Raw genomic sequence first — 27,287 nt, 5'->3', positions numbered from 1 at the left:
TGGTTTTTAAATCCTTGCTCTTGCCTGTAAGCCAAAGACCAATATCAGGTTTACCTCACTCTCCAACCTCCATCCATCAAGCCAAATCCACCCACTCACACATGATTTCAATGCTCCTGGATCAAAATCTCTGCTTCAGATAAGTCCCTGTCTTCCTCACCCCGAGATAAGACATGCACATCTCCCATTGCTAGTTCACCTATCGTAAGATAAACCCACCCCATCAGCGTGGTCCCTTTCTCCTTGTCCTTGAGTACCAGCACAGGCAGTACCCTGAAGCTGCATATGAATCCCACCCTCACGTACCACCGACAGTGTGTTGGTAGCGTGGAGTCAAATCTTCCAGTTAGGATTAGCGTGTCCACACAGCTGTGCTTAAAATGCATAACCAACAAGGACCTACCGTAGAGCACAGGGGGCTCCGCTCAATACTCTGTAACGACCTAAATGGGAAAAGAATGTGAAACAGCATAGATACATGTCTGTGGATAGCTGAGTCACTGTGCTGTACCCCTGAAACTAACGCAACATGGCTCATCAACTCCACGCTAATATAAAATAAAAAGTGAAAAAAAAAAAAAAAGACTGTGAGTCCTAAGTGAGAAGTCACTCTGGAGTCTCAATTCTGGGTCTTCTATCGTATCTGTCTCAGCACCAGTAGTATATTGTGGAAACTTGGTAAATAATAATGCAGTGGATATTTCTCTGATGTTTCAGAAGACATTTGAAGTTTTTCCACTGCCTTTTAAAAAATTATTAATTGTTATTGGACTATAGTTGCTTTACAATGTTGTGTTAGTTTCTGCTGTATAACAAAGTGTATCAGTTATAGGTATACCTACAGCCACTCTTTTTCAGGTTTCCTTCCCATTTAGGTCACCACAGAGCATTGAGTAGAGTTCCCTGTGCGATACAGTAGTTCTCATTAGTTACCTATTTTATATATAGTAGTGTGTCTATGTCCATCCCATTCTCCCAATTCATCCCACCCCCCCCCCCCCCCCGCCCAGTATCCATACGTTCGTTCTCAACGTCTGTGTCTCTATTTCTGCTTTGCAAAGAAGTTCATCTGTACCATTTTTCTAGATTCCACATAGAAAAGATATTATACGGTATTTGTTTTTCTCTGTCTGACTTCACTCTGTATTACAGTCTCTAGGTCCATCCACGGCTCTGCAAAGCCGTTGTCTTTTGGTCATTCCTAAGAACGCGTGCATGTGTTCATTGGTGACGGGCAGGTTTTCTATTAAGTAGGATGTCACTATGCCTATGGAGAAAGCCTGTGTGTTTGTTTGCTGAGGAATAAAGCAGTTAACGTTTCCGTCTGTAGGACTCCGAACATTGACGGCCTTGCCGCGGATGGCCTGATGCTCACGCAGCACATTGCTGCTGCTTCCGTGTGCACGCCAAGCAGAGCTGCTTTCCTAACAGGCAGATACCCTCTCCGATCAGGTTTGTCCTTCCTCCTGTCTAACCACACAGTGGACAGGACCATGTTCTTTTTGACTAATCATGTGTGGATTCTCCAGTACAGTGGGAAGAGAGTGCTCGAAGTCCCCCATATTTTTGACCATCAGATTGGAGTCAGTAAGAGCTATAGATAATGAGGTGACACCAGTAGAACCTGGTGCATTTGACTGTCTCCTGTGATATGGATAACTGTATAAGGCAGGCATTGGCGAACATTTTCTCTAAAGGGCAAGATATTAAATACTTTCATCTTTGTGGGCCATATAGCCTGTGATACAACTACACAACTCTACTGTTGTAGCTTGAAAGCATCTACAGACCTTACATACATAAATGAGCATGGCTGTGTTCTGATAAAACTTTATTTATGAGCACTGAAATTTAAATCTCATATAGTTTCATATGCTATGAAACATACTACTTCTTATTTTTTCCCCAACCATTAAATAAAACGTACAAAACCATTCTCCACCTACAGGGGTTAGGCAAACAGGTGGTAGGCAGCATTTGCCCCAGGGGGCATAGCTTTTCAACCCCTAGTATAACATACATAATAATCTACCCTGAGGGATATTAAGGGACCTAACAGGCAATATCATGACTCTGGTTGTGCAAAAGTTTAAGTAACCAAATATGTTTAATCTGAAGAAGAAGGGATAGGGGTCTTCGAAGATTGTTTTCAAATCTCTGCTGGCCCCGTGGAAAAGGAATTTCTTTTGCTCTCTGTGGCCCCAAGAAAAAGATCTGAGACCTCGGAATGATTTTAAAGAGGGAAATACGTCAACAGAGTATTTCTCCCATTCCACCACAGGGGCTCCAAAATCATCCTCTTTTGCATTAAAAGTCATGCAGATCCTTTGTTATAAAGTTCTGGGGTTTTTGGTTGGTTGGTTTTTGGTTTTGGTTTTGGTTTTAGTTTTGTTTTTTGGGGGTTTTTTGGTTTGTTTTCTTTTGTTTCTTTGTTTTTGGGGGGTTTGGGGTTTTTTGGTTTTTTGGTTTTGGGGTTTTGGGGTTTTTTAATTTGTTTTTCAGAGGGGTTCTGAGGGTTTTTTTGGTTTTTTGTTTGTCTGTTTTGGCTTTGTTCTGTATTTTTCTCCCAATCTTCTATCTCCCTGGGGATTTGGGTAGAAAGTAGACTAAAAGTTCGAAAGTCTGTATAATGTCCTTCTGCCCTTTGACCCTGAGGCTGACTCCTGGGAGTAGGGACAGACTTCAGACCCTGTATCAGTCAGAGTTCTCCAGAGAAATAGAACCAACAGGACCTATCTATCTATCTATCTATCATCTACCTATCATCTATCTGTCGATCATCTATCTATCATCTATCTATCTATCCAACCATCTATCATCTATCTATGTATCCATCTATCATCTATCTATCATCTATCTATCATCTATCTATCATCTATCTATCATCTATCTGTCTATCATCTATCTATCTATCTATCATCTATCTATCTATTGTCTATCATCTATCTATCATCTATCTATCCATCTATCATCTATCTATCATCAATCTATCAATCTATCAGCTATTTATTTAGGATCTACCATATCTGTCTCTTACTCTGTAAAGGGATTTATTTTAAGGAACTGGCTAGTGTGACCGTGTGGTTGGCAAGTCCAGGATCCTCAGGGCAGGACAGTAGGCTGGAGACGCAGGCGGGATCTGGTGTTGCAGTCTTGAAGCAGAATCCCTTCTGTGTCTGGAAACCTCAGCTTTTGTCCTGGAGACCTCCAACGGACAGGATGAGGCCACCCACCTGCACGGGGGTCACCTCCTTTAGTTGCAGCCAACTGATTGCAGATGTTAACCAAATCTCCAAAAGACTTTCACAGCAACACCTAGACCCATGGCCTAGTGTTTGTATGACTGGGGACCGTAGCCTGGTCAAGTTGACCCATCAAAGTGACCCACAGAGACCCTCCTATATATAGTTCTCTGGAACCTGCTCAGGGAAGAATAAATCCTGGACAAAATAAGCTGAAACACCCCAACTTTCTTTGTCCTGACCAAGAACTATTTGGTTTTCAGTAGCCTTCATTGAACCAGACGCATTCTTGAGGTTTTGGAAAATCTCAGAATTCTCCACATTCCCAAAGCATGATCACTGAGAACTTCATTCACTCTTTGAACCAAGTGGATCCTCTCTGATCAGACTGAGCTACAGTCATCAAAAAGGTCTAGGAGGCAAAGAGCAACTTCTAAATCTTTGGTTCTCAACTGTACACTGCAGAGCTTTATAAAAATATTGAACCTACATTTTTAAATGATTGGGTAGAGGTCCTGGATCTATCAGGGTCAGGATGAATTATATCCGTGGTTCCCTACCTTTTCAGCACATGAGAATCATTTGGGGGGACCTTTTAACCATTCCAAATTCCACCCCAGACCAACAAATATCACAGTCTCTGGGGTGATATGATAACCAGGTATCAGGATATTTTGGAAACCCCTCCCATGATTCCAATGTGCAAAACAGTTTGAGAAGCACTGGATTCTATCAAGAGTTTGGTGAAATCATAAAATCATTTTTAATTCTGTTTTCCTTTTCATTTAATTCTCTTTCGGTTTACAACCTTCACATAGCAGGACCGTAAGTCTTCTCACTAACATTTTCAATTAATGAATCATTTCCTTTGATGACAAAAATAAAACCCAAGAGGCCAACCCACGTTGGAAGTAAATTTTCAACTGAATTTTGAATAATGGAGATTTCCACCAAATGTTCTAAGTTAAAGTGATAATAATGATGATACAAATCGATGTCTGATTGTAACATTTCTTTGAAAACGATTGATCAAAGGTATGGTGTCCAGTAATGGTTATCGTGTTCTTCAGTGGACGGGCGTATCTGGAGGACTTCCGCCAAATGAAACAACTTTTGCAAAAATATTGAAAGATAAAGGCTATGCCACTGGACTCATAGGTATGGACATTTTCTAAGTATTAAGCACATTATTTTTTTTAACATCTTTATTAGAGTATAATTGCCTTACAATGGTGTGTTAGTTTCTGCTTTATAACAAAGTGAATCAGCTATGCATATACATATATCCCCATATCTCCTACCTCTTGCGTCTCCCTCCCACCCTCCCTATCCCACCCCTCTAGGTGGTCACAAAGCACTGAGCTGATCTCCCTGGAGCACATTACTTTTATAGGGAAGTTATAGTCAAGTAAGAAGTTTGGAAATGAAATAGTTGGGACACAGTGGGATTTCTCACTGGACAGAAAGCCCACGCATGCTGGAATCATGTCACTACCCACATTGCTTCGTGCAAAGCGGATGCTCAAGAAATATCAGCTTAATGACATATTTGGCATTTCATACAATTTTCTGAGGCACCATGATTTAAAAAATTAGAAGTTTTGGGGTGGAGGGATAGATTGGGAGGTTGGGATTGACATATACACACTGCTGTATTTAAAATAGACAACCAACAAGGACCTACTGTAGAGCACAGGGAACTCTGCTCAATGTTATGTAACAACCTCAATGGGAGAAGAATTTGAAAAAGAAGAGATACATGTATATGTATAATGGAGTCACTTTGCTGTACACCTGAAACTAACACCACATAGTTAATCAACTGTACTCCAATATAAAGTAAAAATCAAAAACAAAAATAAAAATACAACGGCAAATCATCTACAAGACAGCTTTGGTGGCATCACAGGTGTGACAGTAACAAGTTCTCCATAGAATGCAAAATCCAGTTCCAAGCTCCCCACTGCAACCCACATGGAATTCTAAACTAGGTGACAAACAATAAGAATCAGGCAACTCACAGATATTTTAAACGATAATCAGGTGTAGAAAGATTTTAACTATATGTCAGTTCTGACTTTTTACTCAGTACAATGAAGAGTTTTATGAGCAATCCTTTCCTGAGGTATCTGATCATACCAAGTCATGATAAAAGCAAAAATAAATCCATTAATGATCTTTCAAAACATTAGCATTTTTTTTCTAATTTTACCAGATTACCAAAAATTTTCATAATGCTGTTTTTCCCCATTTCCTGCCTAGAAATGTGACTACACAGCTTAGAACCTTCCTCTCTGCTTCCATAAGGAGCAGGCTTATCTTTCTATACGTCAACAAACCACTTACGTCATGTGTAGAATGAATTAAAATTAGGGACGGCAGTTTCTTGAAAGGGGCCCAAGGAGTCATGATCATTATCGTGTTACAGTAATAAATTTTGCTAACAGTCTCCTTTGTTGATCAGAAAGACCAAAGCTAACTCTTTAGCTCTTTGAATATAGAATCCAATAGATTCGTGGATATTCCTTGGGAAATCACATGAGGTTTTCTGGGTGACGGATCCCATTGGGCTGCTGAGAAGGTACACAGAGCGTATCAACACTGCGGCAGTGACAGCACGGAAGCTAATCACCTTCCACTGATTGAACACGACAGGTGGGGTCTGCAAAACCTGTCACCCACCACCACCCTGACTATGATTATAACGAATTAGCAAAGGGACGGAGAATTCTAAAGTCAGGAAATCTTTCGCTCACGCTGGTCACATCAGATGGAGTTTTCTAGAGCAGTGTGACCACTGTGTGCCTTGATTATTGCTCTCCTATAGACAGTCGCAAAGTCAGGTGGAGTCGACTGAATAAGGGTCACCAAAGATAGCAGGTCCTAAATGCTGGAATATAACCTTACATAGGAAAAAAGTGTCCTTGCAGATGTGATTAAGTGAAGGATCTTGAGATGAGGAGATGATCCTGGATTATCCAGGTTTCCTTATATACAAGGACAAGGGTTCTTTCAAGGGGGAGACAGACACATATCTGACTACAAAGAGGAGATAGTGAGACCATTGAGGCAGAGACGGGTGGGATGCGGCCACAAGGTCCTCATCCCCTTGAAGTGACCTGGCCGGGCTGTGGTACAAACAACAGCAAACACTGCCCCCACGTCCTCTACATCCCCACCTCATCCCACCACCCAGCAGAGAGCCTAGAACTTGGCAAGCACACCATACCTACTCCCCCAGGGATGATCGGACCGTTGTCACGTGTGCATACTTCTTGCCTTTCAGGAAAATGGCATCTGGGTCTCAACTGTGAATCCTCCGATGATTACTGCCACCACCCGCTCAGCCATGGCTTTGACCATTTCTACGGAATGCCGTTTTCCATGATGGGAGACTGTGAGCCCTGGGAAATGTCTGAAAAGCGCGCAGGCTTGGAGCGTAAACTCAACGTCTGCTCGCATGTCATGGCGTTGGCCGCCTTTACGCTCGCCGTCGGGAAACTCACCCACCTGGTAGCGGGTTCCTGGACGCTGGTCATCTGCTCAGCCATCGTGGCCCTCCTGTTCTTCACGACCTCCTATTTCGTGGGTGCCCTGATCGTTCACGCGGACTGCTTTCTGATGCGAAACCAGTCCATCACCGAGCAACCCATGTGCCTCCAAAGGACGACGGCTCTTATGCTCAAGGAGGTCTCATCCTTTGTCCAAAGGTGAGTGTCAAAGGTGGCTTCAGGAGGAAAATGAATTCGGAATCTGCTTCTTCTCTAATGGGTACTGGCGTGGTGAAATGGTCCCAGCTCAGAAAGACATTTTTTGGTAAAATGGGGCATAAATGGTGTTCCCTGGAACTCAACTGGATCCATTGAAACAACTGACCAGTCAGCTGAAATTTGTTGCTGTTCCCTCTTATTTTAGAGCCAGACCAGGGAATTCCCTGGGGGTCCAGTGGTTAGGACTCTGAGCTCCCACTGCAGGGGGCACGGGTTCTATCACTGGTCTGCAAGCCACGTGGCATGGCTAAAAAAAAAAAAAAAAAAAAAAAAAGAGCCAGTCCAATTCTTTGAGCACCCCTGGTTACCACAGGGGTGGTATCTAATGAACATATGAAACTGAATCATCTGTAGGTTTTGCAATAAATTCTCAGTATTTTTAAAGCTCTGTCATCAGGACCAAGTGGTCCTGTGGCTAACTTCAGCCTGGATGTAAATGTGAGTGACAGTGACAAAGAGACTTACCAGGCCAGACCAGGAGGGACCCAATGAAAAGCTACACCAAACAGAGGCCACTTTGTGCTCCGCAAAGGGGTTCCAGTAAAGTGGGTGACTCCATGGAACCCCAGCTTACTTGGGTGGTGATCATGTTCTGGAACATTCTTAGAGAGTTCTTGATGGAATTGCCAAATATGGGTCAGGTCTGAAGGGAATACTTTGCTTTCAAATTAAAACAAGCTAACCTGATGTGTCCTAATTAAGTCTAAGAGCTTCACCTTTGCTTCTGTCCTTTAAGGGTATAGATTAGACCATAAAGATCAGGTGAAGACAGGGGAAGATAAGGAATTGTCTAGATTGGGGAGAATCAACTTGAGATTAATAACCCCATATACATCATTTTGAAAGTGTGTTTTTTCATGACTATTCCACATCCTAAACTTCGTTGCCTAAGAGCAGTTGTAAAGAAAACTGAATGTGCAAATCACTTATTCTTTCAGCTAAGTTTGAAATAGAAAAATATACTGAAATAACAATAAAATAAAAGTCAGACCAGATGGCATCCTGGTATTCTATTTTATTTTCAGTCATCCGAAGTCCATAGAGTTAGAAAACGATAATCAGGAAGAAAAAGACATATAAAATCGGTGTGGAGGGAATTATCTGGCGGTCCAGCGGTTAGGACTCTGAGCTCCCACTGCAGGGGGCACGGGTTCGATCCCTGGTCGGGAAGCTGAGATCCCACATGCCGCGGCATGGCCAAAAAATAAAACATTAGTGTGGACTTTTCAATAGACTTTAGAAGGAAGAAAGTCATCACACTGAAGATTCTCAGACACAGGAACATGGTGCCGTGGAACAGATCTACGCATTTGCTTCTGGTGGGTAGAGCAGCAAAGTCACGTATCTGAGTAAGGACGTGACAATGGAGATTTGTATTTAGCATTTGTAGGAGCTCAATCTCAGGTTGACGGAAAAATAACTCCCATCACATTGTATGTACTTTCAGAAACAAGCAAGGACCTTTCCTCCTCTTCGTGTCCTTTCTACACGTGCACACCCCCCTTATCACTACCAAGAACTTCCGAGGGAGAAGTCCCCATGGGCTGTACGGGGACAACATAGAAGAGATGGATTGGATGGTGGGTAGGTACCTGTTCCAGGTGAGGAAGTGATGGTTCCTCGTCCAGAAACTGCAGGAGGGAAGGATGTAAAGAATGAGAAGACCAGACTACTTACGGTTACCGATAGGAGAGGCATCCTTTGAATGTCGAGGGTCCTCCTCACTCTTGTGTTTTATTTCTCTTTCTTGGATGGGTTGATTTTCTCTTCTCCCCCCAGGAGAATGTACAATGCCTGTGGGTTGGGACTGCCTTGCCTTCTTCTCCCACTGCATCCCCTGGGTTTAGAACAGTGCCAGGTGCGAAAAAGTGAACATTTCCTGACTGAGTCAGCGCTTGAATGCCTGTGTGGGTGTGGATACAGCTACTTGGCTGATTCTCCGACAAGGGCTCGGTACCCCTGGGTTTCCATAGTGATGAGCTGCAGAGTAATCACCCTCAGAGATTTTAGAGAAAATGTACCTTAAAGAATCTTTTCACAACATCATCTTGGATGATGTATGATTCATCATACTGTAAAAAGAATCTTTTCACAACATCATCTTGGAGTAAAAAGTATGATTTCGGTCAACTGTTGGGGAAAATGAGAAAAATTGGAAGACAGTTGTGCAATTACTCATGTCAAATCTCTTCCCCGGAGGGCCCGGCCCCATTCCCTTCGAGACAAATTCACTCATCTTTGGGTAGAAAAGATTAAGAATGACTGGAAAATATAGGCTGTTTTAGGTGATGTCAAACACTGAGGGTTTAAAATGGAATTTCCAACACCACAATTTGGGAAAAAATATTTTTAAACGAATAAATGTACAGATGTATGTAATCGAATAAGTATTGAATGATAAAGACTGAAAATTTATAGTACAGAGTTAAGAACCCGTAAGTTCATCAAGATAAGGAACTCTTCACGAGATACATTTAGAGAATCTTTTCTTTTTTTAAAAATTTTTATTGGAATGTAGTTGATTCACAATGTTGTGTTAGTTTCTGCTATACAGCACAGTGCATCAGTTATACATCTACATATATCCCCTCTTTTTTAGATTCTTTTCCCATGTAGGCCATTACAGAGTATTGAGTAGGGTTCCCTGTGCTACACAGTAGGTCCTTATTAGTTATCTATTTTATATATAGTAGTGTGTATATGTCAATCCCAATCTCCCAGTTTTCCCCTCCCCCTGCCTTCCCTCCCCCCACCCCCTTGGTAACCATAAGTCTGTTTTCTACATCTGTGACTCTTTTTCTATTTTGTAAATAGGTTCATTTGTATCATTTTCTTTTTAGATTCCACATATATGATATTTGTCTTTCTTCTTACTCACTTCACTTACTATGATAATCTCTAGGTCCATCCATGTTGCTGCAAATGGCATTATTTCATTCTTTTTTATGGCTGAGTAATATTCCATTGTATATATGTACCACATCTTCTTTATCCATTCCTCTCTCGATGGACACTTAGGTTGCTTCCATGTCCTGGCTATTGTGAATAGTGCTGTTGTGAACATTGGGGTGCATGTATCTTTTTTGAATTATAGTTCTGTCTGGGTATATGCCCAGGAGTGGGATTGCTGGGTCATATGGTAACTCTATTTTTAGTTTTTTGAGGATCCTCCATACTGTTCTCCATAGTGGCTGAACCAGTTTACATTCCCACCAACAGTGCAGGAGGGTTCCCTTTTCTCCACACACTCTCCAGCATTTATTGTTTGTAGATTTTTTTGATGATGGCCACTCTGACTGGTGTGAGATGATACCTCATTGTAGTTTTGATTTGCATTTCTCTAGTAATTAGCGATGTTGAGCATCTTTTCATGTGCCTATTGTCCACGAAGAATCTTTTCAGTGTCTCCCCTTTCTCTCTGTCCCAATTTAAATCTCAGTCAAGCAACTGAATGATACATTTTTTTAACAAAAATCATTTAGAATGTAGGTTGGTGGAGCTCAGATTATTAGGGCAGGGAAACTCTTCTGTCTGACACTATAATGCTGGACACAAGACATTGCACGTTTATCAAAACCCACAGAATGCACAACACAAAGAGTGAACCCTAATGTAAACTATAGACTTTAGTTAATAACAGTGTATCAATATTGACTTATCAATTATAACATTGTTCAGCTAATCTATAAACCTAAAACTGTTGTAAAAGCCAAAATCTATTAATGAAGGGGGAGGAAAATCAATAGGGATACAAATTTTAAAATCCTTGTCCAAAAGAAAGCAACTAAAGAGGAAGAAATGGCCAAAGTACAGACGGAACAAAGAGAAAAAAAAATTAAAAGCAAAAAACAAACAAACAAAAAGAAGCAATGTGATTGATTTAAAACTAACCGTATAGAGATTCCCTGGCGGTCCACTGATTAGGACTCCACGCTTCCACTTCAGGGGGCCCAGGTTCAATCCCTGGTCGGAGAGCTAAGATCCCACAAGCCGCAGCATGGCCAAAAAAAAAAATGCAGACCTGGTCAGACTGTATAAAAAAGCAACACCCAAACACCAAAGAAACACACTCGTTTTTTTAAATCTGTAACTTTTAACCAACCACCTTCACCCATTTTTTCCCACCCCTCACCCTCACCTGCAGTAGGCACCAATCTGTTTTCTCTTTCTGTAGGTGTGGCTTTTTGGATCCCACATATAAGTGAGATCACACAGTATTTGTCTTTCTCTGTCTGACATATTGCACTGAGCATAATGCCCTCAGGGTCCACGCATGTTGCTGCAAATGGCAGGATTTCCTTCTTTCTCAAGGCTGGATAATAGTCCGTTGAATGTCTACACCACATTTTCTTTATTCATTCATCCATCGATGGACACTTGGGTTGCTTCCATGTCTTGGCTATTGTAAATACTGCTGCTATGAACATGGGGGTGCAGATATTTTTTATGTGACTCTAAGAAACTTAGAACTGCCACTGAAAACTATTCTTCATCCATGTACAAATGCCTTTATCAGTGGCCTTCCTAGCCTATCCTGCTCCCTATCCTTTTTTCTCTGTAATCTTCTTTTGCCTCACTTTTAAGGGCTCACGACGTTGTCCTATGCAGCATGTACACTTGTAACTTTCCTGAAACTTTTTGGAAACAGGATTGGGCACACACAAAGACATTTATCAATCTTAGATCAAGGATGCTTAGAATAACACAATTACATTACTGCTTACTCCCATTATGCTTTAATACTAAAGACTCATTTTAATGAAGCGTTCCAAAATTTGGTTTAAGAGTTTCTTCTGTTTTGACTGGCACAAACGCATCTATTCTTTGCAGGGCAGATCCTTGATACTTTGGACACGGAAGGTTTGACCAATAGTACCCTCGTTTATTTTACGTCGGATCACGGGGGATCCTTAGAGGCTCAGTTTGGAAACAATCAATACGGTGGCTGGAATGGGATATATAAAGGTAAGGGTGAGACATTCCCAGATCCATGTGTACTGTCTTTATCTCTTCCCAATAATTCCCAACCCTTTCTCTGGAATGGGAGTTTACAAAGCAAAGTCACAAAAACCAAAGGAACCCAAATGATTGTTGTGGTCAACAGAATAATGTCCCCAAAGATATCCATGTCCTGACCCCCGTGTGGTGGAAAACCAACACCCAGATTAATAAATAAAACAAAATCTATGCTCTGCCAGGGAGGAATGAAATGTCATCATGTAATTAAAGAGGGAGGGAGAGAAAGAGAGATTTAAAACAAATGGAAAGGGTAAACCACCCGGGTAAGCAACCACTTTGGGTTTTCAATCACATTCTTTCCTGTTCACGTTTGAACACAGGTGGCAAAGGCATGGGCGGCTGGGAAGGTGGGATCCGGGTCCCGGGGATACTCCGGTGGCCCACGGTGCTGCCCGCTGGCCGCGTGATCCACGAGCCCACCAGCCTGATGGATGTCTTCCCCACTGTGGTCCAGCTGGGGGGTGGCCAGGTGCCCCATGACAGGTACAGAGCAGCCCAAAGAAGGCAGTTGCGTTTTGTGTAGAGCCAACACGTATGTCAAACATCACTGTCACTTTTGTTTGGCATAAAACATCCGTGAGATCAGTATCTGGAAAAACGCTCATCATTCTCTGCTGGGATCCAATGTCTGCTTCATTTTATGCACAAAATGTCCTTCTCTTCTCCTCAGTCTTAAGTGGAGCCATTTGATTTTAAGGATGATTGTCACTGAAATGCATCAATGAATTTACTAACGATTCATCACAAGTGATTCCTTTTGATGTAGCGTGGTAGGAACTTTTCATGATCCCAGTTTTTCTTATTTATTTTTTTATTTATTATTTTATTTATTTCTTTTTGGCTGTGTTGGGTCTTCGTTGCTGCACGCGGGCTTTCTCTAGTTGTGGCGAGCGGGGGCTACTCTTCTTTATGGTGCGTGGGCTTCTCATTGCGGTGGCTTCTCTTGTTGCGGAGCACGGGCCCTGGGCACGCGGGCTCAGCAGTTGTGGCTCGCGGGCTCAGTACTCGTGGCTTGTGGGCTTAGTTGCTCCGCGGCATGTGGGATCTTCCCGGACCAGGGCTCGAACCCGTGTCCCCTGCATTGGCAGGCAGATTCTTAACCACTGCACCACCAGGGAAGCCCGATTCCAGTTTTTCTTCCTTTAAAAATTATAGAAAATTTGGGAGGAATAGAAAGAAAATAAAATTATTTCATAAACTTGACAACGTAGAGATGAATACATAATTAAGTTATATGATACCTATATACTATATATATTTAGATATATTTTATATATATTTTTTATATATTTGTATAAAATATGTCAGTATATATCTATAGATATATATGTACATATCTATATATATTTAGACACTTTATGCATGGACAAAAATTTTAATGGCTTTACAGTATTCTTTCAACTAACCTCTTACAGGTGGACATTAGCCCTGTTCTTTTTTGAAAAAAAAATCTGGCTTTGTCATTTTACTGCCTGTCATAATTACCTTCTTAGTAAAAATCCCTGGAAGTTGAATTCCTGGGTCAAAGTGTATGGGCATTTACTAAATCTCTTGATACATTTTGTCAAATTGTTCCCTAGGAATTGCTACTGGCCGTATGTGAGAGTATCTATTTTTAAAATAATAGAACTAAAATCAATTTAATTTATACATGTAATTTATTTATTATATATATAAATGACACATACAGTATGTGTGTGTGCACATATACATATATATGTGTGTTATCATTTCCATTGCTTTATCAGCAGAGATGTTGAATATTACAGACCTATAGTTTACATTCCCTTGTTTTCTCTTTTCTTACATTGAATATCATGTCTCTGGTTGATTTTCTTTTCTCCTAATTGGCTGCTGATTTTTAATATTAATTTATAATATCTCATTTGTTTCAAAAATAAAAATTTGTCCATCATGTATATCACAAATGTGTTTTGCTAGAAGATAAAATTCAGCTATATATTGTTGCTTGGTTTTATTTATATATACATTTATATATATTTATACACACACATATGTAAACATATGTGTGTATGTGTATATGAATACACGTGTTTGGAAATGATATATATTGTGTATATACATAGTGTCTATATATATGTGCTATATATATGGTGTGTCTATGCGGTATGCATATATTTTATGTATATATGGTGGGTATATATATCATATCTATGGTATATGTATATGGTATGTGTATATGTATATATATTGTATATACAGTATATATATAATATATAGTGTATATATTGAATATAAAATACATATATTGTGTATATATTATATATTGCATATATATTGTATATATGTATATTTGTGTATAATGATATATATTGTGTATATAATGTATATATTTTTTATATAATAATGTATATATGTACACTATATATGCATATATATTTCTTTTATTATATATATTTATGAAATGATTCCAGTTCTTGTTGAAGAATACCGCATATTCTATAACGACTTAAAGCTCAAATCAATATAAAACCAAGCAGGTGTTTCCATTTTGTTCACCTATTTGTGCCTTCAGAATAAGGCTGGGTGGACCATTACTTCAGCCGAGCAAGCTGGACCCTCCAAGATCTTTTAGCCAAAGGCGCTGTGTGCAGGCGGATGGTATGCTGACTTCCCCAGGGCTGCCCTGGGCTTGTTAAGGCTCACGCCCCCCTTCCAGCAGCCCCGCCCTGAGTCCCTGTGTTCCTGCCTGTAGGGTGATTGACGGCCGGGACCTGCTGCCCTTGCTGCTGGGGACAGCCCAGCACTCGGGCCACGAGTTCCTGATGCATTACTGCGAGAGCTTCCTGCACGCAGCCCGGTGGCACCAACGGGACGGTGAGTAGCCTGCATGAAGGACTCACGTCTTGAGGCGTTCTCATTTTCTGCTTCTTTATGGCTTGCATTTCCACACGAGCTCCTTTATTTCCTTCTTGGCGGTATTTTTCTTCTGACGCCGGCAACGTCCTGTAGCGGTCGATCATCCTGTGGTGATCGGAAGGGAATTCTATGGTTTAGGCTCTGGCTCTGGCTTTCCTGTCCCCCAGCCCCATGAGGTGAGGTGCAACTTTTATCATCACACACACACACACTTGTACACACACAGGTGTTCCAACCTGATTCTAACCTTTCTAGTCTGTCCTCTTAATCTACATTTGCTTTCCATGTGTCCTAATTTCATGACACCATCTCATATCTGTTATATTAATGATAACTTTGTAAAACAAGCAGTGACATGTTTAGTGAATAATTTTTGCATCTCAAACTTTTCTGGGCTGTTTTGGCCCAACGGTCCTTTCAAAAGAATTGTAAAATCATTTGCAAGTATTTTTTTTTAATCCCACAGGAATATCAGTGGCCATTGTCTTCAACGTATAAATGATTTTGGGGGGAAAGTGGTATCTTTACAATATCAAATTTTCCCAAACTGAGGCATGTTATGTCTCTGCACTTCTTATTTAACAACTATTCGTTTTACCAAGCACTTTATTCCCTTACCAAGTCATTTCATTGTATTTTAATTGCTTCCATATTGATAGCTAGATTCTCCATCATGGTCTGACTGGAGTTGCTTGAGGTTTTCTGTTTCTATGAACCTGTTTCTATGAATCTTTTTAAATCCAGCTCTTGGATTTACTAAACAACTGTATTTTAAAATTTTCTAACTGCTTGAGTTCTGCCTCTACCTTGGTCTGTGATAACAGACTTTCAGCTATTTGAGTTTCTTCTCTTTTCTTCATTTCTGTTTCCCTTTCTATTATTCTGCCTTGCCCTGACATTTTCTCTCTTTTTTGTGGATTTGCCTTAAGGACTTGGTTTTCTTCCAGGGTTTGGGAAGGCTGATAGACCTCTTGCAATTCAACTCACACTTTTTTCTTTATGCCTCTAAACCATTCTCTGGACATGTCCAGTTGCCTGAAACAAGAATAAAAGGATACCTTTTGGAATCCCCCTTATTTGAGGAAGTTACCAATAGATTTTTAAAGAATCTCCCTCCTTTTCCTGTCCATCCTTTTCAGTAGTATCATCATCTGGGTTGATTTTTATTGCTACATTTTTGGGTTTTTAAGAATTACATATCATAGATTTCCTCTTTTAAGATTAAAAAAAAAATACTTTCATTCAGGGACTTCCCTGGAAGTCCAGTGGTTAAGACTCCGTGCTTCCACTGCAGAAGGGGACGGGTTCAATCCCTGATTGGGGAACTCAGATCTTGCATACCATGGGGCGTGGCAAAAAAAAAAACTTTCATACAATTACCTAGCACAATCTACAACTATTTATGCTTATGGATAATTTTTATTGCTACATTTTTGCTTTTTTAAACTTACATACTATAGATTTCCCCTTTTACAATTTTTAAACAAACTTTCATTCAATTGCACAGTTCAGTCTACCAGCATTTATGCTTAGGGATGATTTCTATTGCTACACTTTTGAATTTTTCAAGTCGCATATTATAGATTTCCCTTTTTAAGCGTTTTTTAAACTTTCCTTCAGTTCCACAGCGCAACCTTCAAGCACTGCAGTGAGTGGCACCGATACCTGGGATCAACGTCCATCCTCTTTTCCTTTACCCAGTGGCTGCCCCATTACTGAACCTCTCTTCTCTCAGTTATTGGGCAAATATCTCAATTTTTTTTCAAGGTAGATAGAGAGTGTGTTCCTACTTTCTTTTTTTTTTTAAACTTTTTGTTTTTCGGCCGTGCCACGTGCCATGTGGGATCTTAGTTCCCCAACCAGGGATCGAACCCGCGCCCCCTGAATTGGGAGCGTGGAGCCCTAACCACTGGACCGCCAGGGAAGTCCCCTGTTCCTACTTGCCGTGTTTCTTCGACGGCCCCCTCACCGGCCTCCCCAGGTCCACTCTTCATCCCACTCCCATTGTCCACTTAGCCCTCCATGAAAACCCTTCCAGGACCACCCACCATACCGATTCCTCCCTGTGACATGAGCCAGCCCCTCCCCTTCTCCTGGAACAAGAGCTCTGACCCTAGGAGCCCCCAGTCACCAAGCTCCAGCAGAACCATGCCCTGTGATTCTAGAACCTGCCGTTACTGCCTCAGGGCCTTTGCACGACCCATCCCTGCCATCAAGAACATGCTCAGAAGGCTGACCATCCTCCGTTCTTGACCTTCACGTCCCGCCTCCACTATTACCCCACCCTGCACCTTGCGCACACACAAACCTCCGCGTCCAACTTCCATCACCTGGACCGCTTGTATTTTCTTCCAGGCATTCGGCACTCTTGGCAATTTCTCATTTCTGGTGTTTATTCACCACTCTCTGGCCTGAGCCCCTCCCTAGGACTCTGTGTGTCTTCTCTCTGCACTCATTTGCTGAACAATGAAAACAATCACGGACATTGAATGAGTGTCCGCCCGACGCCAGTGAACTCATTTTACCCTGAAAACCCCAGCAGATGACAATTCCTGTCCCCAGTTCACAGGTGACAGAACTGACACTTGTTAAGACAACAGGTCGCAGGGCTTCCCTGGGGGTCCTCTGGTTAAGGCTCCACGCTCCCAATGCAGGGGGCCCGGAGTTCCATCCCTGGTCAGGGAACTAGATCCCACATGCCACAGCTAAGACCCAGCGCAGCCAAATAAATAAATGAATTAATTAAAAAAAAAAAAAGACAACAGGTCACCATAAATGCTTAGAAGGGAACAGAAACCAGAGATTTTAATCGTGGTCCCATAAAAACACCAAACCACAGTGGTGCCAGCCTGGGAACCAGGGCTCGGGCAGGGAAATCTGGTGGCTGTTGGGACAAAGGGAACGGGATGCCCGTCTGAGCACAGGTCTTGGTTGCCCACACTTGCTGGCTGCATGGGGATCCCTGGCCTCATCCTCCTCTCCTGCCCAGGTCCCAGGAGCAGTCCCAGCCCTGCCCTGCCTCCCTCCCTGGTCCCTGGTCCTGCTCCAGGATCCAAGGGAACCCTCCCGCCTGGTCCTGGAAGAGGCACGGCCACCAGAGTCCCGCTCACTGCCCTCTGGTTGCACGTGTGGCTTCCCCAGACTTGCTGCCCTGCGAGGATGCCGGGGATGCCAGAGGGAGAGTGGGGGGCCTCCTTCCCCAAGCAGCAGGAAGCCGCAGGGCTCAGGCTGTGAGGTTCTGGGTCTGACCCGCGGCCGGGGGGCAATGCTGGTGTGAGGACAGCCTCAGCCTCTCCTTCCATTTGGTCAAAATCGCTTCCTGAGGCTGAGCTAGGTCTGCTGCCAGCTGACCTCTAGTTAGTAAGTCTTCTCAGACGCTGGAGGATGTCTGTTACAGATGCGTGCTGCTCTCTCCCTCCCTTCCTTCCCTCCCTCCTTCCCTTCCTTCCTTCCTTTCCTCCCTTCCTTCTTTCCTTCCTTCCTGCCTTCCTTCCTTCCTTCCTTCCTTCCCTCCTTCCTTTCTTCCGTCCCTCCCTCCCTCCTTCCTTCCTTTCCTTCCTTCCTTCCTTTCCTTCCTTCCTTCCCTTCTTCCTTCCTTCCTTCCTTCCTTCCTTCCTTCCTTCCTCCCTCCTTCCTTCCTTCCTTCCCTCCTGCCTTCCTTCCTTCCTTCCTTCCTGCCTTCCTTCCTTCCTTCCTGCCTTCCTCCCCTCCTTCCTTCCCTTCCCTCCTTCCTTCCTCCCCTCCTTCCTTCCCTCCTTCCCTCCTTGCATCCTTCTCTCCTTTTCTTGGTGGAACCTTCACAGCTAGAGAGAAGCTCGGGAAAAACATCACTGAGAACAGCTACTGCCCTCTTAAACCTCAGAGAATTCACTTAGGAAACCACTGACCAGACAAGTAATTCATTCTTTTTTGTAAACAGCTCTGTGGCGCTGTCATTCACCATCTTAGCTCGGGCTGCCAGAACAAAATACCACAGACCAGGGAGCTTAAAATAACGCACACTTATTTCTCACAGTTCTAGAGGCTGGAAGTATGAGATCAAGGTGCCAGCACGGTGTGGTTCTAGGGAGGACTCTCTTCTGGGTCAGATTCGGCCACCCTCTCCCTGTGTCCTCATGTTGGGGAGAGAGAGCTCTGGCCTCTTCCTCTTCTTATAAGGACACGAATCCCATCCTGGGGGCCCCACCTTCACGACCTCGTCTAACCCTAATCACCTCCCAAGGCTCTATCTCTTAATCCCATCACGTTGGAGCTCAAGGCTTCCACAATGAATCTGGGGTTGAAGAGGGGGAGGACACACAAACATTCAGTCCATAACATTCACATAACCATAAAATTCACCCTTTTCGAATGTAAAACTTGAGTGACATTTAGCACATTCACAGTGGGTGCAAACCTCACCGTCATCTAGCTCTATAACATTTTCATCACCTCCAAAATGAAACTCCAAACCCATTAAATAATCACTCCCCATCCCCCTCCCCTAGCCCCTGGTAACCATGAACCCACTTTCTGTGTCTGTGGATTTGCCTGTCCTGGACGTTTCCCATAAACGGAATCACACACTGTGTGTCCTTCTGTGTCTGGCTTCTCTCACTGAGCATCGTGTGTTGAAGGTCCATCCACGTGGTAGCCTGTGTCAGAGCTTCACTCCTTTTCATGGCTGCATAATATTCCACTGTGTGGACGGACCCCATGCTGTGTGTCCATCCATCACTTGAGGGACACTTGGGCTGCTTCCAGCCCCTGGCACTTGGGAATCACCCAGCTCTCCAGCAATGTGTCCTGTCTCTCCATGCCAACCCTCCCCAATTCTTGTCCTTCCTCCAGGAGGGGCAGTGTGGAAAGTCCACTACGTGACCCCGATGTTCCACCCAGACGGAGCCAGTGCCTGCTACGGGAGAGGGGTCTGCCCATGCTCTGGGGACAAAGTAGCCCATCATGACCCACCGTTGCTGTTTGACCTCTCGAGAGACCCTTCCGAGGCTCACGCCCTCACGCCAGAGACGGAGTCCTCATTCCATCAGGTGGTGGAGAGGATCACAAAGGCCGTGGAGGACCATCGCCGGACGCTCAGCCCGGTTCCACTGCAGCTGGACATGCCGAACAACATCTGGAAGCCGTGGCTCCAGCCCTGCTGTGGTCGGTTCCCCCTCTGCTGGTGCGATCGGGAAACTGACCCATAATAGCCGCCCGCCCGGGAAAACTAGGTCCCTGCTCCCTGGAGATCGTCGTTGGGGTCAAAATAAAATGGCCTGAAGTCAAGCTGTCTGCTTGTGTGGGGCTGAATCGTTTCACCAGCTCTAAGGAGAAAGTGTTACCGAACTCAGGTTCAGCTTCTCGCCGCTCAGGAATACAGTACTAAATTGGTACGAATGAACTTATGTACGAAACAGAAATAGAGTCACAGACACAGAAAACAATCTTATGGTTACCAGGGGGGAAGGGGGGTGGAGAGATAAATTGGGAGATTGGGATCGACATATACACACCACTATATATAAAATAGATAACTAATAAAGACCTGCTGTACAGCACAGGGAACTCTACTCAATACTCTGTAATAACCTATATGGGAAAAGAATCTTAAAAAGGGTGGATATATGTATATGTATAACTGACTCACTTTGCTGTACACCTGAAACTAACACAACATTGTAAATTAACTATACTCCAATTTAAAAAATTAAATTTAAAAAAAAAGAATCAATACTGAGAGACAAGTGTTGGGTGAAAAGAAAGATAGATTTATTGAGGAAGCCATCAATCCTGGGGAGAAGGTGGATTCATGTCCCAAAGAACCAACTCCCAACCCCCCAAGTTTTGCTCGGAGATTATACAGGGGAAAGAAGAAAAGTGTTACGTGCTGGGGAGAGGGATTGTGGGTGTATGATCAGCTCGTGGGCGTTCTTCTGATTGGCTGCTGGTGAGGTAATAGGGAGCCCACATCCTCAACCATCTGATTCCAGCCGATTTGGGGTCTACATGCTGGTGGGCAGCATGCAGTTAACTTCTTCCACCTGGTGGGGATTTCAGGGTCTGCAAAACAGCTCAAAGGATATGGCTCAGAATACGATCTACAGCCCTTGAGGAGGAACTAAAGGTCGTTGACTGTGTTTAATGGCTCAACTATTATTATTTTCTCTTGTTTAACTATTTTCCTGTGTTTCTGTATTTTCTCATTTCCCTGATTAAATTTTTTCTTTGGCTAAACTTTTTCCTCCAGCCAAGAGGAAGGTGGAGGCCATGGGGGGAGGGGCAGTGATCTGTCCTGGAAAGGCCCCATGGGGTCCTGCTCGGTTACAAAAGGGACGGGAAGAAGTAGTAACATAGAATCGCCAGGAAATAAAATGCACCATTTAGGGGCTGCCGAGACCACACTACAGGCAGGTCAAGAGTGGAGTTCTTCTTGCCACCTGGGGGAGGCTGCCCTGTCCCCAGAAAGAGCTCATATCCCAACAGAAGATGTTTCTATGTCACACAGATTTCCAGATAATTGTCAGGTGGGGACCAAAGGTAATAACTGTCCCTGGTTAAGATGTGGCTGGGACCAATGCACAGAATGTAGGTGTATCATTTTCAACATGGACAAGGTCGTACCGTGTTTCAAACTGGGACTATTTTCAAGCAATGATCCTTGGTGAACAAATGCCCCAGTGACCCGGGGGAACCCAGAATTTGGGAGGCGTGCTGGGTATGCAATGTCCTACCCTCTCTATTTTGAGAGATCACTATGAGATTGGGCTCCCTTGCCCGCTGGCTTTGCACTGGACCAGCCCAGGACGAGACAGCAGCAGGAGGGAGGAGAATGAGGTGGGAATTTTATTCCAGGCACCCCCTACCCAATCTCTTCTCTGTCCATGCACACACACACACACACACACACCTCATACCAGCTAGGGCTGCCATAACGAAGTTCCACAAACGGGAGGGCTTAAACATCAGATATTTATCCTCGTCCTGGAGGCTGGAAGCACAAGATCCAGGTGTGGGCAGTGGTTCCTCCTGAGGCCTCTCTCCTTGGCGTGTTTAGCCAACACTGAGCCAGAGCTTTTGGCCAGCTGTGCCTGCATCCCTGGCCCACTGAGCCACCTCTGGGCCACTTAATAGGAGCTGTGCTCTGTCACCTCCCTCCCAGACCCATCCACACCCTTGTCCCTGATACTTTGAAGCCACTAGAGTCTTTGCATTCCTTAAAGTGAATTCAGACCCATAAGATCAAGGCCAGACCCCAGGAGTGTTACCTGAAAACTGGGGTCGCCTCTTGATGGGTGTGCAGCCAAAAGACACAACCAAGCCAAAATCAGGAGAACAATTTATCATTTGCAGCAAGTAGGGAGAACACAGGGGACCTTTCCCAAAGCAGTGTTTCCCGGGGAAGCTTTAATCTCAGGGTACATGCATATTCATGAGGGGGCTTGATTGAAGTCACAGGGTCAGAAAAGGTCTATATCATCCTCCTCCTTTAGGTCCCAGTGGATCTGGTAGTTGAGGCTTCAGACTAATCTTCACCACTGAAACAGAACTGGGAGACTTTACCACTGGTTTGTTATCTTTGCTATTGTTCCTTCTCTTGCCTGATAACAGTTTGCTCCTTGGTTCCCTTAAGATCATTAATGACCATTAGAGAAATGCAAATCAAAACTACAATGAGGTTATAACCTCACGGTCAGAATGGGCATCAGCAAAAAATCTACAAACAATAAATGCTGGAGAAGGTGTGGAGAAAAGGGAACCCTCCTACACTGTTGGCGGGAATGTTAAGCTGGTGCAGTTACTATGGAGAACAGGATGGAGGTTCCTCGAGAAACTAAAAATAGAGCTACCATATGATCCAGCGATCCCACTCCTGGGCATATAGCCAGAGAAAACCATAATTCAAAAAGAGACATGTACCCCGCCAATGTTCATAGCAGCACCATTTACAATAGCCAGGACATGGAAGCAACCTAAATGTCTATCAACAGAAGAACGGACAAAGAAGATGTGGTACATATATACAATGGAGTATTACTCAGCCATAAAAAAGAACGAAATTGTGCTATTTGCAGAGACATGGATGGACCTAGAGACTGTAATACAAAGTGAAGCAAGTCCGAAAGAGAAAAACAAATGTGGAATCTAGAAGAAAAGATACAGATGAACTTATTTACAAAGCAGAAAGAGAGACACAGATGTAGAGAACAAACATGGACACCACGGGGGAAAGGGGGGTGTGGGATGAATTGGGAGATTGGGATGGACATATATACACTATTGATACTATGTATAAAATACATAACTAACGAGAACCTACTGTAGAGCACAGGGAACTCAGTGCTCTCTGGTGACCTAAATGGGAAGGAAATCCAGAAAAGAGTGGATATATGTATACGTAAAACTGATTTGGGACTTCCCTGGTGGCACAGTGGTTGAGAATCTGCCTGCCAATGCAGGGGACACGGGTTCGAGCCCTGGTCTGGGAGGATCCCACATGCCACGGAGCGACTGGGCCCGTGAGCCACAATTGCTGAGCCTGCGGGTCTGGAGCCTGTGCTCTACAACCGGAGAGGCTGCGATAGTGAGAGGCCCGCGCACCGCGATGAAGAGTGGCCCCCGCTTGCCACAACTAGAGAAAGCCCTTGCACAGAAACGAAGATCCAACACAGCCATAAATAAATAAATAAATAAAATTTAAAAAAATAAATAAATAAAGCAAATAATTAAAAAAAAAAAACTGACTCACTTTGCTGTACAGCAGAAACTAACACAACACTGTAAAGCAGCTATACTCCAATAAAAATTAATTTAAAAAAAAATCATTCATTACCAAGACCCGTTCAAGGGCAAGCATGGTGGCCAGGCTTAGATCCCAAAATGGCTCAGGCCAAAAATGGCTTCTCTTATGTCAACAAAGCCATGCCTGGTTCCTTCTTACCTGCTTATGCAACCTCCCCCAAATACTACTTCTCGGGGCAGCAGCTCCCTGGCCCCCATCCCTCTTTGCCATTCCAAAACCCTCAGGACAGCCTGTATTTTGTTTGGGTACTTGGCCCAAGTGTCCCCAGGGCTCCTGTTCTGCACATTTTTGGGGAATCTTGACTGCCTCCAATGTAGAATTTCTTCAACGGATCAGATCTGGTCTCCACCCTTGCCAAACTCCATGCAAAGCTACTCCTGGGCTCCTGGCTTCCTGCCCCTCCCTCCAAGCCTCAATCTGTGTGGTATTTCCCCAGAAGTCCTCCACTGATAAAAGCGCCTGTAGAATCATCAATCACCCAGGACAAAGAGTGAAGCAATAAACAACGCCCAAGAATGAATCCAGCTAAAGCCATCACCCCGTCAAAAACAAGCCAACTAAATCTACCCATGAAAAGGCAAAGGTCTCTGCTCCAAACAGAATCTCCAGCCCCATTTCTGGAAATTCCAACAGCCCGTTACGCCCCAGGCTTTTGGTTAACACGGATTTCCAATCACCATCTGGTAAACATGCAGAAATGAGTTGGAAAGGTAAAAAGAAAAGAACTGGCGGGCAGCTCATGGGGAGGGGGATCTGGAATTGACCACCAGGCAAACTCCCACCGGCCCGCAAACAGACGCACACACAGAAAGTCGGCTGAGGGTCCAACGAGGCCAACACATTTAAATGCCTCTCCCCTTGGCCATAGAGTAGAAGTCTGGCATCCTGGACCCTCGTGAGTCTGGATTCACATCCTGGTGGCCAGCCTGCAGGAGGAAGACCGGGGGGGAGGGGTGTTCACAGGTGGCGCTCACCGTGCCCAGACCCGGCCAGGATTAATCAGCTCCCTCCTGGCCCCAGTCTCCCGGGAGTGCCCGCCCCGAGAAAGCCACCCAGGAAAACCTGTTTACCAGATCAGTTCCCCGGAGGCGCCAGGACTTTCAGCGGATTAGGGAGGGAGGGGACGCCACACCCCGGATCACGTGGGCGGGCCCGGGACACGGAGCGCTCGCGGCCAAGTCCTGCGCTCCGGGCCGAGCTCGGCCATGGGACCCACGGCGCCGCCAGGTGCGCGGGTCCCTGCGCCCCGGTGCCTACTCGATCCCGGGGCTGGGGGCACGGAACCGGGAAGAAGAGAGTCGGGAAGGGGGGGGCGGGGGCCCAGGAAGGCCCGGCTGAGCATGCGCGCCTCGGAGTCACCAAAAAGCAGCTGGAGGCCGGCTCTCTGGCCTGGACACCCGCGGGACGGAAGCGCTGGGCGGCGGACGGGCAGTGCTCGCCCCACGAAACGGGGGGCTGGGGGTGGCGAGGACACCGGAAGGGAAAGGAACAAAAGAGGGAGGGTCGCGAAGAGCAAGGGGACCTGGCGAGCCGCACCCCGGCAGAGAGCGGCCCCGCCCCTCCCCTCCCCCCCACTCCCCTCCCCCTCTCTCCCCCCTCCCCCCTCCCCCCTCTCTCCATACACTTCCGGTCCAACCCCCAGGTCCCCGCCCCCTCCCCTCCTCCCTCCCCTGCTCTCCATACACTTCCGGTCTAACCCCAGGTCCCCTCCCCTCCCCCGCTCTCCTTACACTTCCGGTCCAACCCCCAGGTCCCCGCCCCCCCCCCCCCCCCGCTCCCCTTACACTTCCGGTCCAACCCCCAGGTCCCCGCCCCCCTCCCCCCCCCTCTCCATACACTTCCGGTCCAACACCCAGGTCACCGACCCCCGGGCGCGGCCGCGTACCCTCCCGCACTCGCTAGGGCGCCACACCCTAGGCTCCCTCCTCCAGGCAGCCCCCCAGCGCGACCACATCCTCCTTCCTGTATTCTCTCGCCACGCGCCCCCCCCCCCCGTACCTCCATCCCGAGCGCCGGCGTGTCCCCTCCACCCCATAACGAAGTTGCACCCCGTCCTGCACTGGGACACACACCCCCCCGCCTCCCCCGGAAGCGTGGCCGTGTTCCCCAAAACCTCCAGGATACGCGCTGTCCGCCCCTGGGCCTCCCCCTGCCCCCTCCAGCTGTCCGGCCGCGAGCCGTACCCCCCCCGGCTCAGATCCCCGTCCCCCCCCCAGCTCAGATCCCCGTCCCCCCCCGCAGCTCAGATCCCCGTCCCCGGAGCGCAGCAGAGACGCGGGGAGGCGCGCCTGCCCTGCAGGGAGAACTTACTTACCCAGCGGCGGGAAGGTGGAGGCCTGCATGCGTTCAGGTAGAGAAGCCGCATCTGAGCCGACCACGACTTTCTAAACCAAAAGCCAGCGCGTTCCACTTTCCTGCGGCGCCCGGGATTAGGCAAGTCTTTGGGGCCAAAGGATTCAAAAGCTGGACGCCGTCCTTTGTTAAATCCTAATACAGTGGGAAAATACACACACCTTCCCAGCAACCTGGTTTGAAAGGCCGACTTTTCATTCCAAGGGAGAGATGTTTATTTCTGCGTTTTTTGTTTTTTGGGTTTTTTTCTGTCCAGGGATTCTTTGGCGGTTTTACTCACTGTGTGTTTGCTTCTGAGGACTTGAGAATTAAAAGCAGCGAATGCGTTTAAACCGAATATTCTACTGACAATGGCAGACGATCTTGGCATTGGGGATCTTGGTTGCTATGGGAACGACACACTGAGGAATCCATTCCTGTGCTGATGGATAATTTGGATTCTTTCCACTTTTTAACTCTGAGCAATAACGCTGCTATGAACCTTCCTATACAGTCAGGTATAAACCTTCCTATACAGTCAGGTATAAAGGAAGGTATAAACCTTCCTTTGAGTCAATCTTGATGGGAAGTTGTGATTTCCGATGGGTTCTGGGTGACTGGGGGTGCTGAATAGTGGCCCCTGAAGGTCCTAATGCCCCAGAATCCATGAATGTTGTTTTATCTGGCAAAGGGGATCTTGAGGATGTGATGAAGGCAAGGATCTTGAGACGGGGTGACGATGATCCTGGATTATCCAGGTGGGCCCACGGTCATCACAAAGATCCTTGTAAGAAGGAAGAAGGAAGGTCAGAGTCAGAGAAGGAGGTAAGAGGTGGGTGCAGTTTACTTAGAAGACGAAGGAAAAGCCAAGGAAGGCAGGCGTCCTCTAAAGGGAATTCGGCCCTGCCAGCACCTTGAGGTGAGGCTTCTGAAGGTAAGTCCATATTGTTTTATGGCACCAAATTTATATCCCTCACCCTACCTCTAACCCTCTGAAATGAATACAGCCCTGCAGGAGTCCTCTAAAGGGAATTCAGCCCTGCCGACACCTTTATGTGGGACTTCTGATCTTTAGAAGTACGAGAAACTAAATCTGTTGTTTTATGGCACCACATTTATGATCACTGGTTACAGCAGCAATCGGAAAACGAGTACAGGGAACCACTTCAAAACTTGTGGTGTGAGATGTTCCACATGGTTCAAAGTACATACAATGGGAGTGACGCGGAACAGTGAGGAACCATCCAAACTACAATCAAAAACCGC

At 45.2% G+C, this 27,287-nt stretch overlaps 1 protein-coding gene and 2 long non-coding RNA genes across 3 annotated transcripts in view; 1 reads left to right on the top strand and 2 right to left on the bottom strand.

Annotated features, from left to right (window-relative positions):
* ARSL (arylsulfatase L) overlaps positions 1 to 21,122 on the top strand; it is a 27,322-nt gene extending 6,200 nt beyond the window's left edge. Inside the window, exons 4-11 of the mRNA XM_036839358.1 lie at positions 1,331 to 1,452; positions 4,278 to 4,400; positions 6,529 to 6,952; positions 8,460 to 8,596; positions 11,843 to 11,977; positions 12,352 to 12,514; positions 14,748 to 14,869; positions 19,742 to 21,122. Coding sequence (XP_036695253.1) covers positions 1,331 to 1,452; positions 4,278 to 4,400; positions 6,529 to 6,952; positions 8,460 to 8,596; positions 11,843 to 11,977; positions 12,352 to 12,514; positions 14,748 to 14,869; positions 19,742 to 20,097 — 1,582 coding nt within the window. The 3' untranslated portion in view covers positions 20,098 to 21,122. The remainder of the gene's footprint in view (positions 1 to 1,330; positions 1,453 to 4,277; positions 4,401 to 6,528; positions 6,953 to 8,459; positions 8,597 to 11,842; positions 11,978 to 12,351; positions 12,515 to 14,747; positions 14,870 to 19,741) is intronic.
* On the bottom strand, positions 13,141 to 27,287 carry LOC118888413. Its single transcript, XR_005018287.1, has 3 exons — positions 26,005 to 27,287; positions 14,896 to 15,016; positions 13,141 to 13,171 (listed from the first exon to the last, which is right to left on the bottom strand). It is a non-coding gene; the product is annotated as an uncharacterized LOC118888413 (long non-coding RNA).
* On the bottom strand, positions 21,865 to 25,153 carry LOC118888412. The gene is made up of 3 exons (XR_005018286.1): positions 24,761 to 25,153; positions 24,493 to 24,616; positions 21,865 to 22,425 (listed from the first exon to the last, which is right to left on the bottom strand). It is a non-coding gene; the product is annotated as an uncharacterized LOC118888412 (long non-coding RNA).

The sequence above is a fragment of the Balaenoptera musculus genome, chromosome X, assembly GCF_009873245.2.
Source record: "Balaenoptera musculus isolate JJ_BM4_2016_0621 chromosome X, mBalMus1.pri.v3, whole genome shotgun sequence".
Taxonomy (NCBI): Eukaryota; Metazoa; Chordata; class Mammalia; order Artiodactyla; family Balaenopteridae; genus Balaenoptera; species Balaenoptera musculus.
This window is presented reverse-complemented; position numbering and strand designations above follow the sequence as displayed.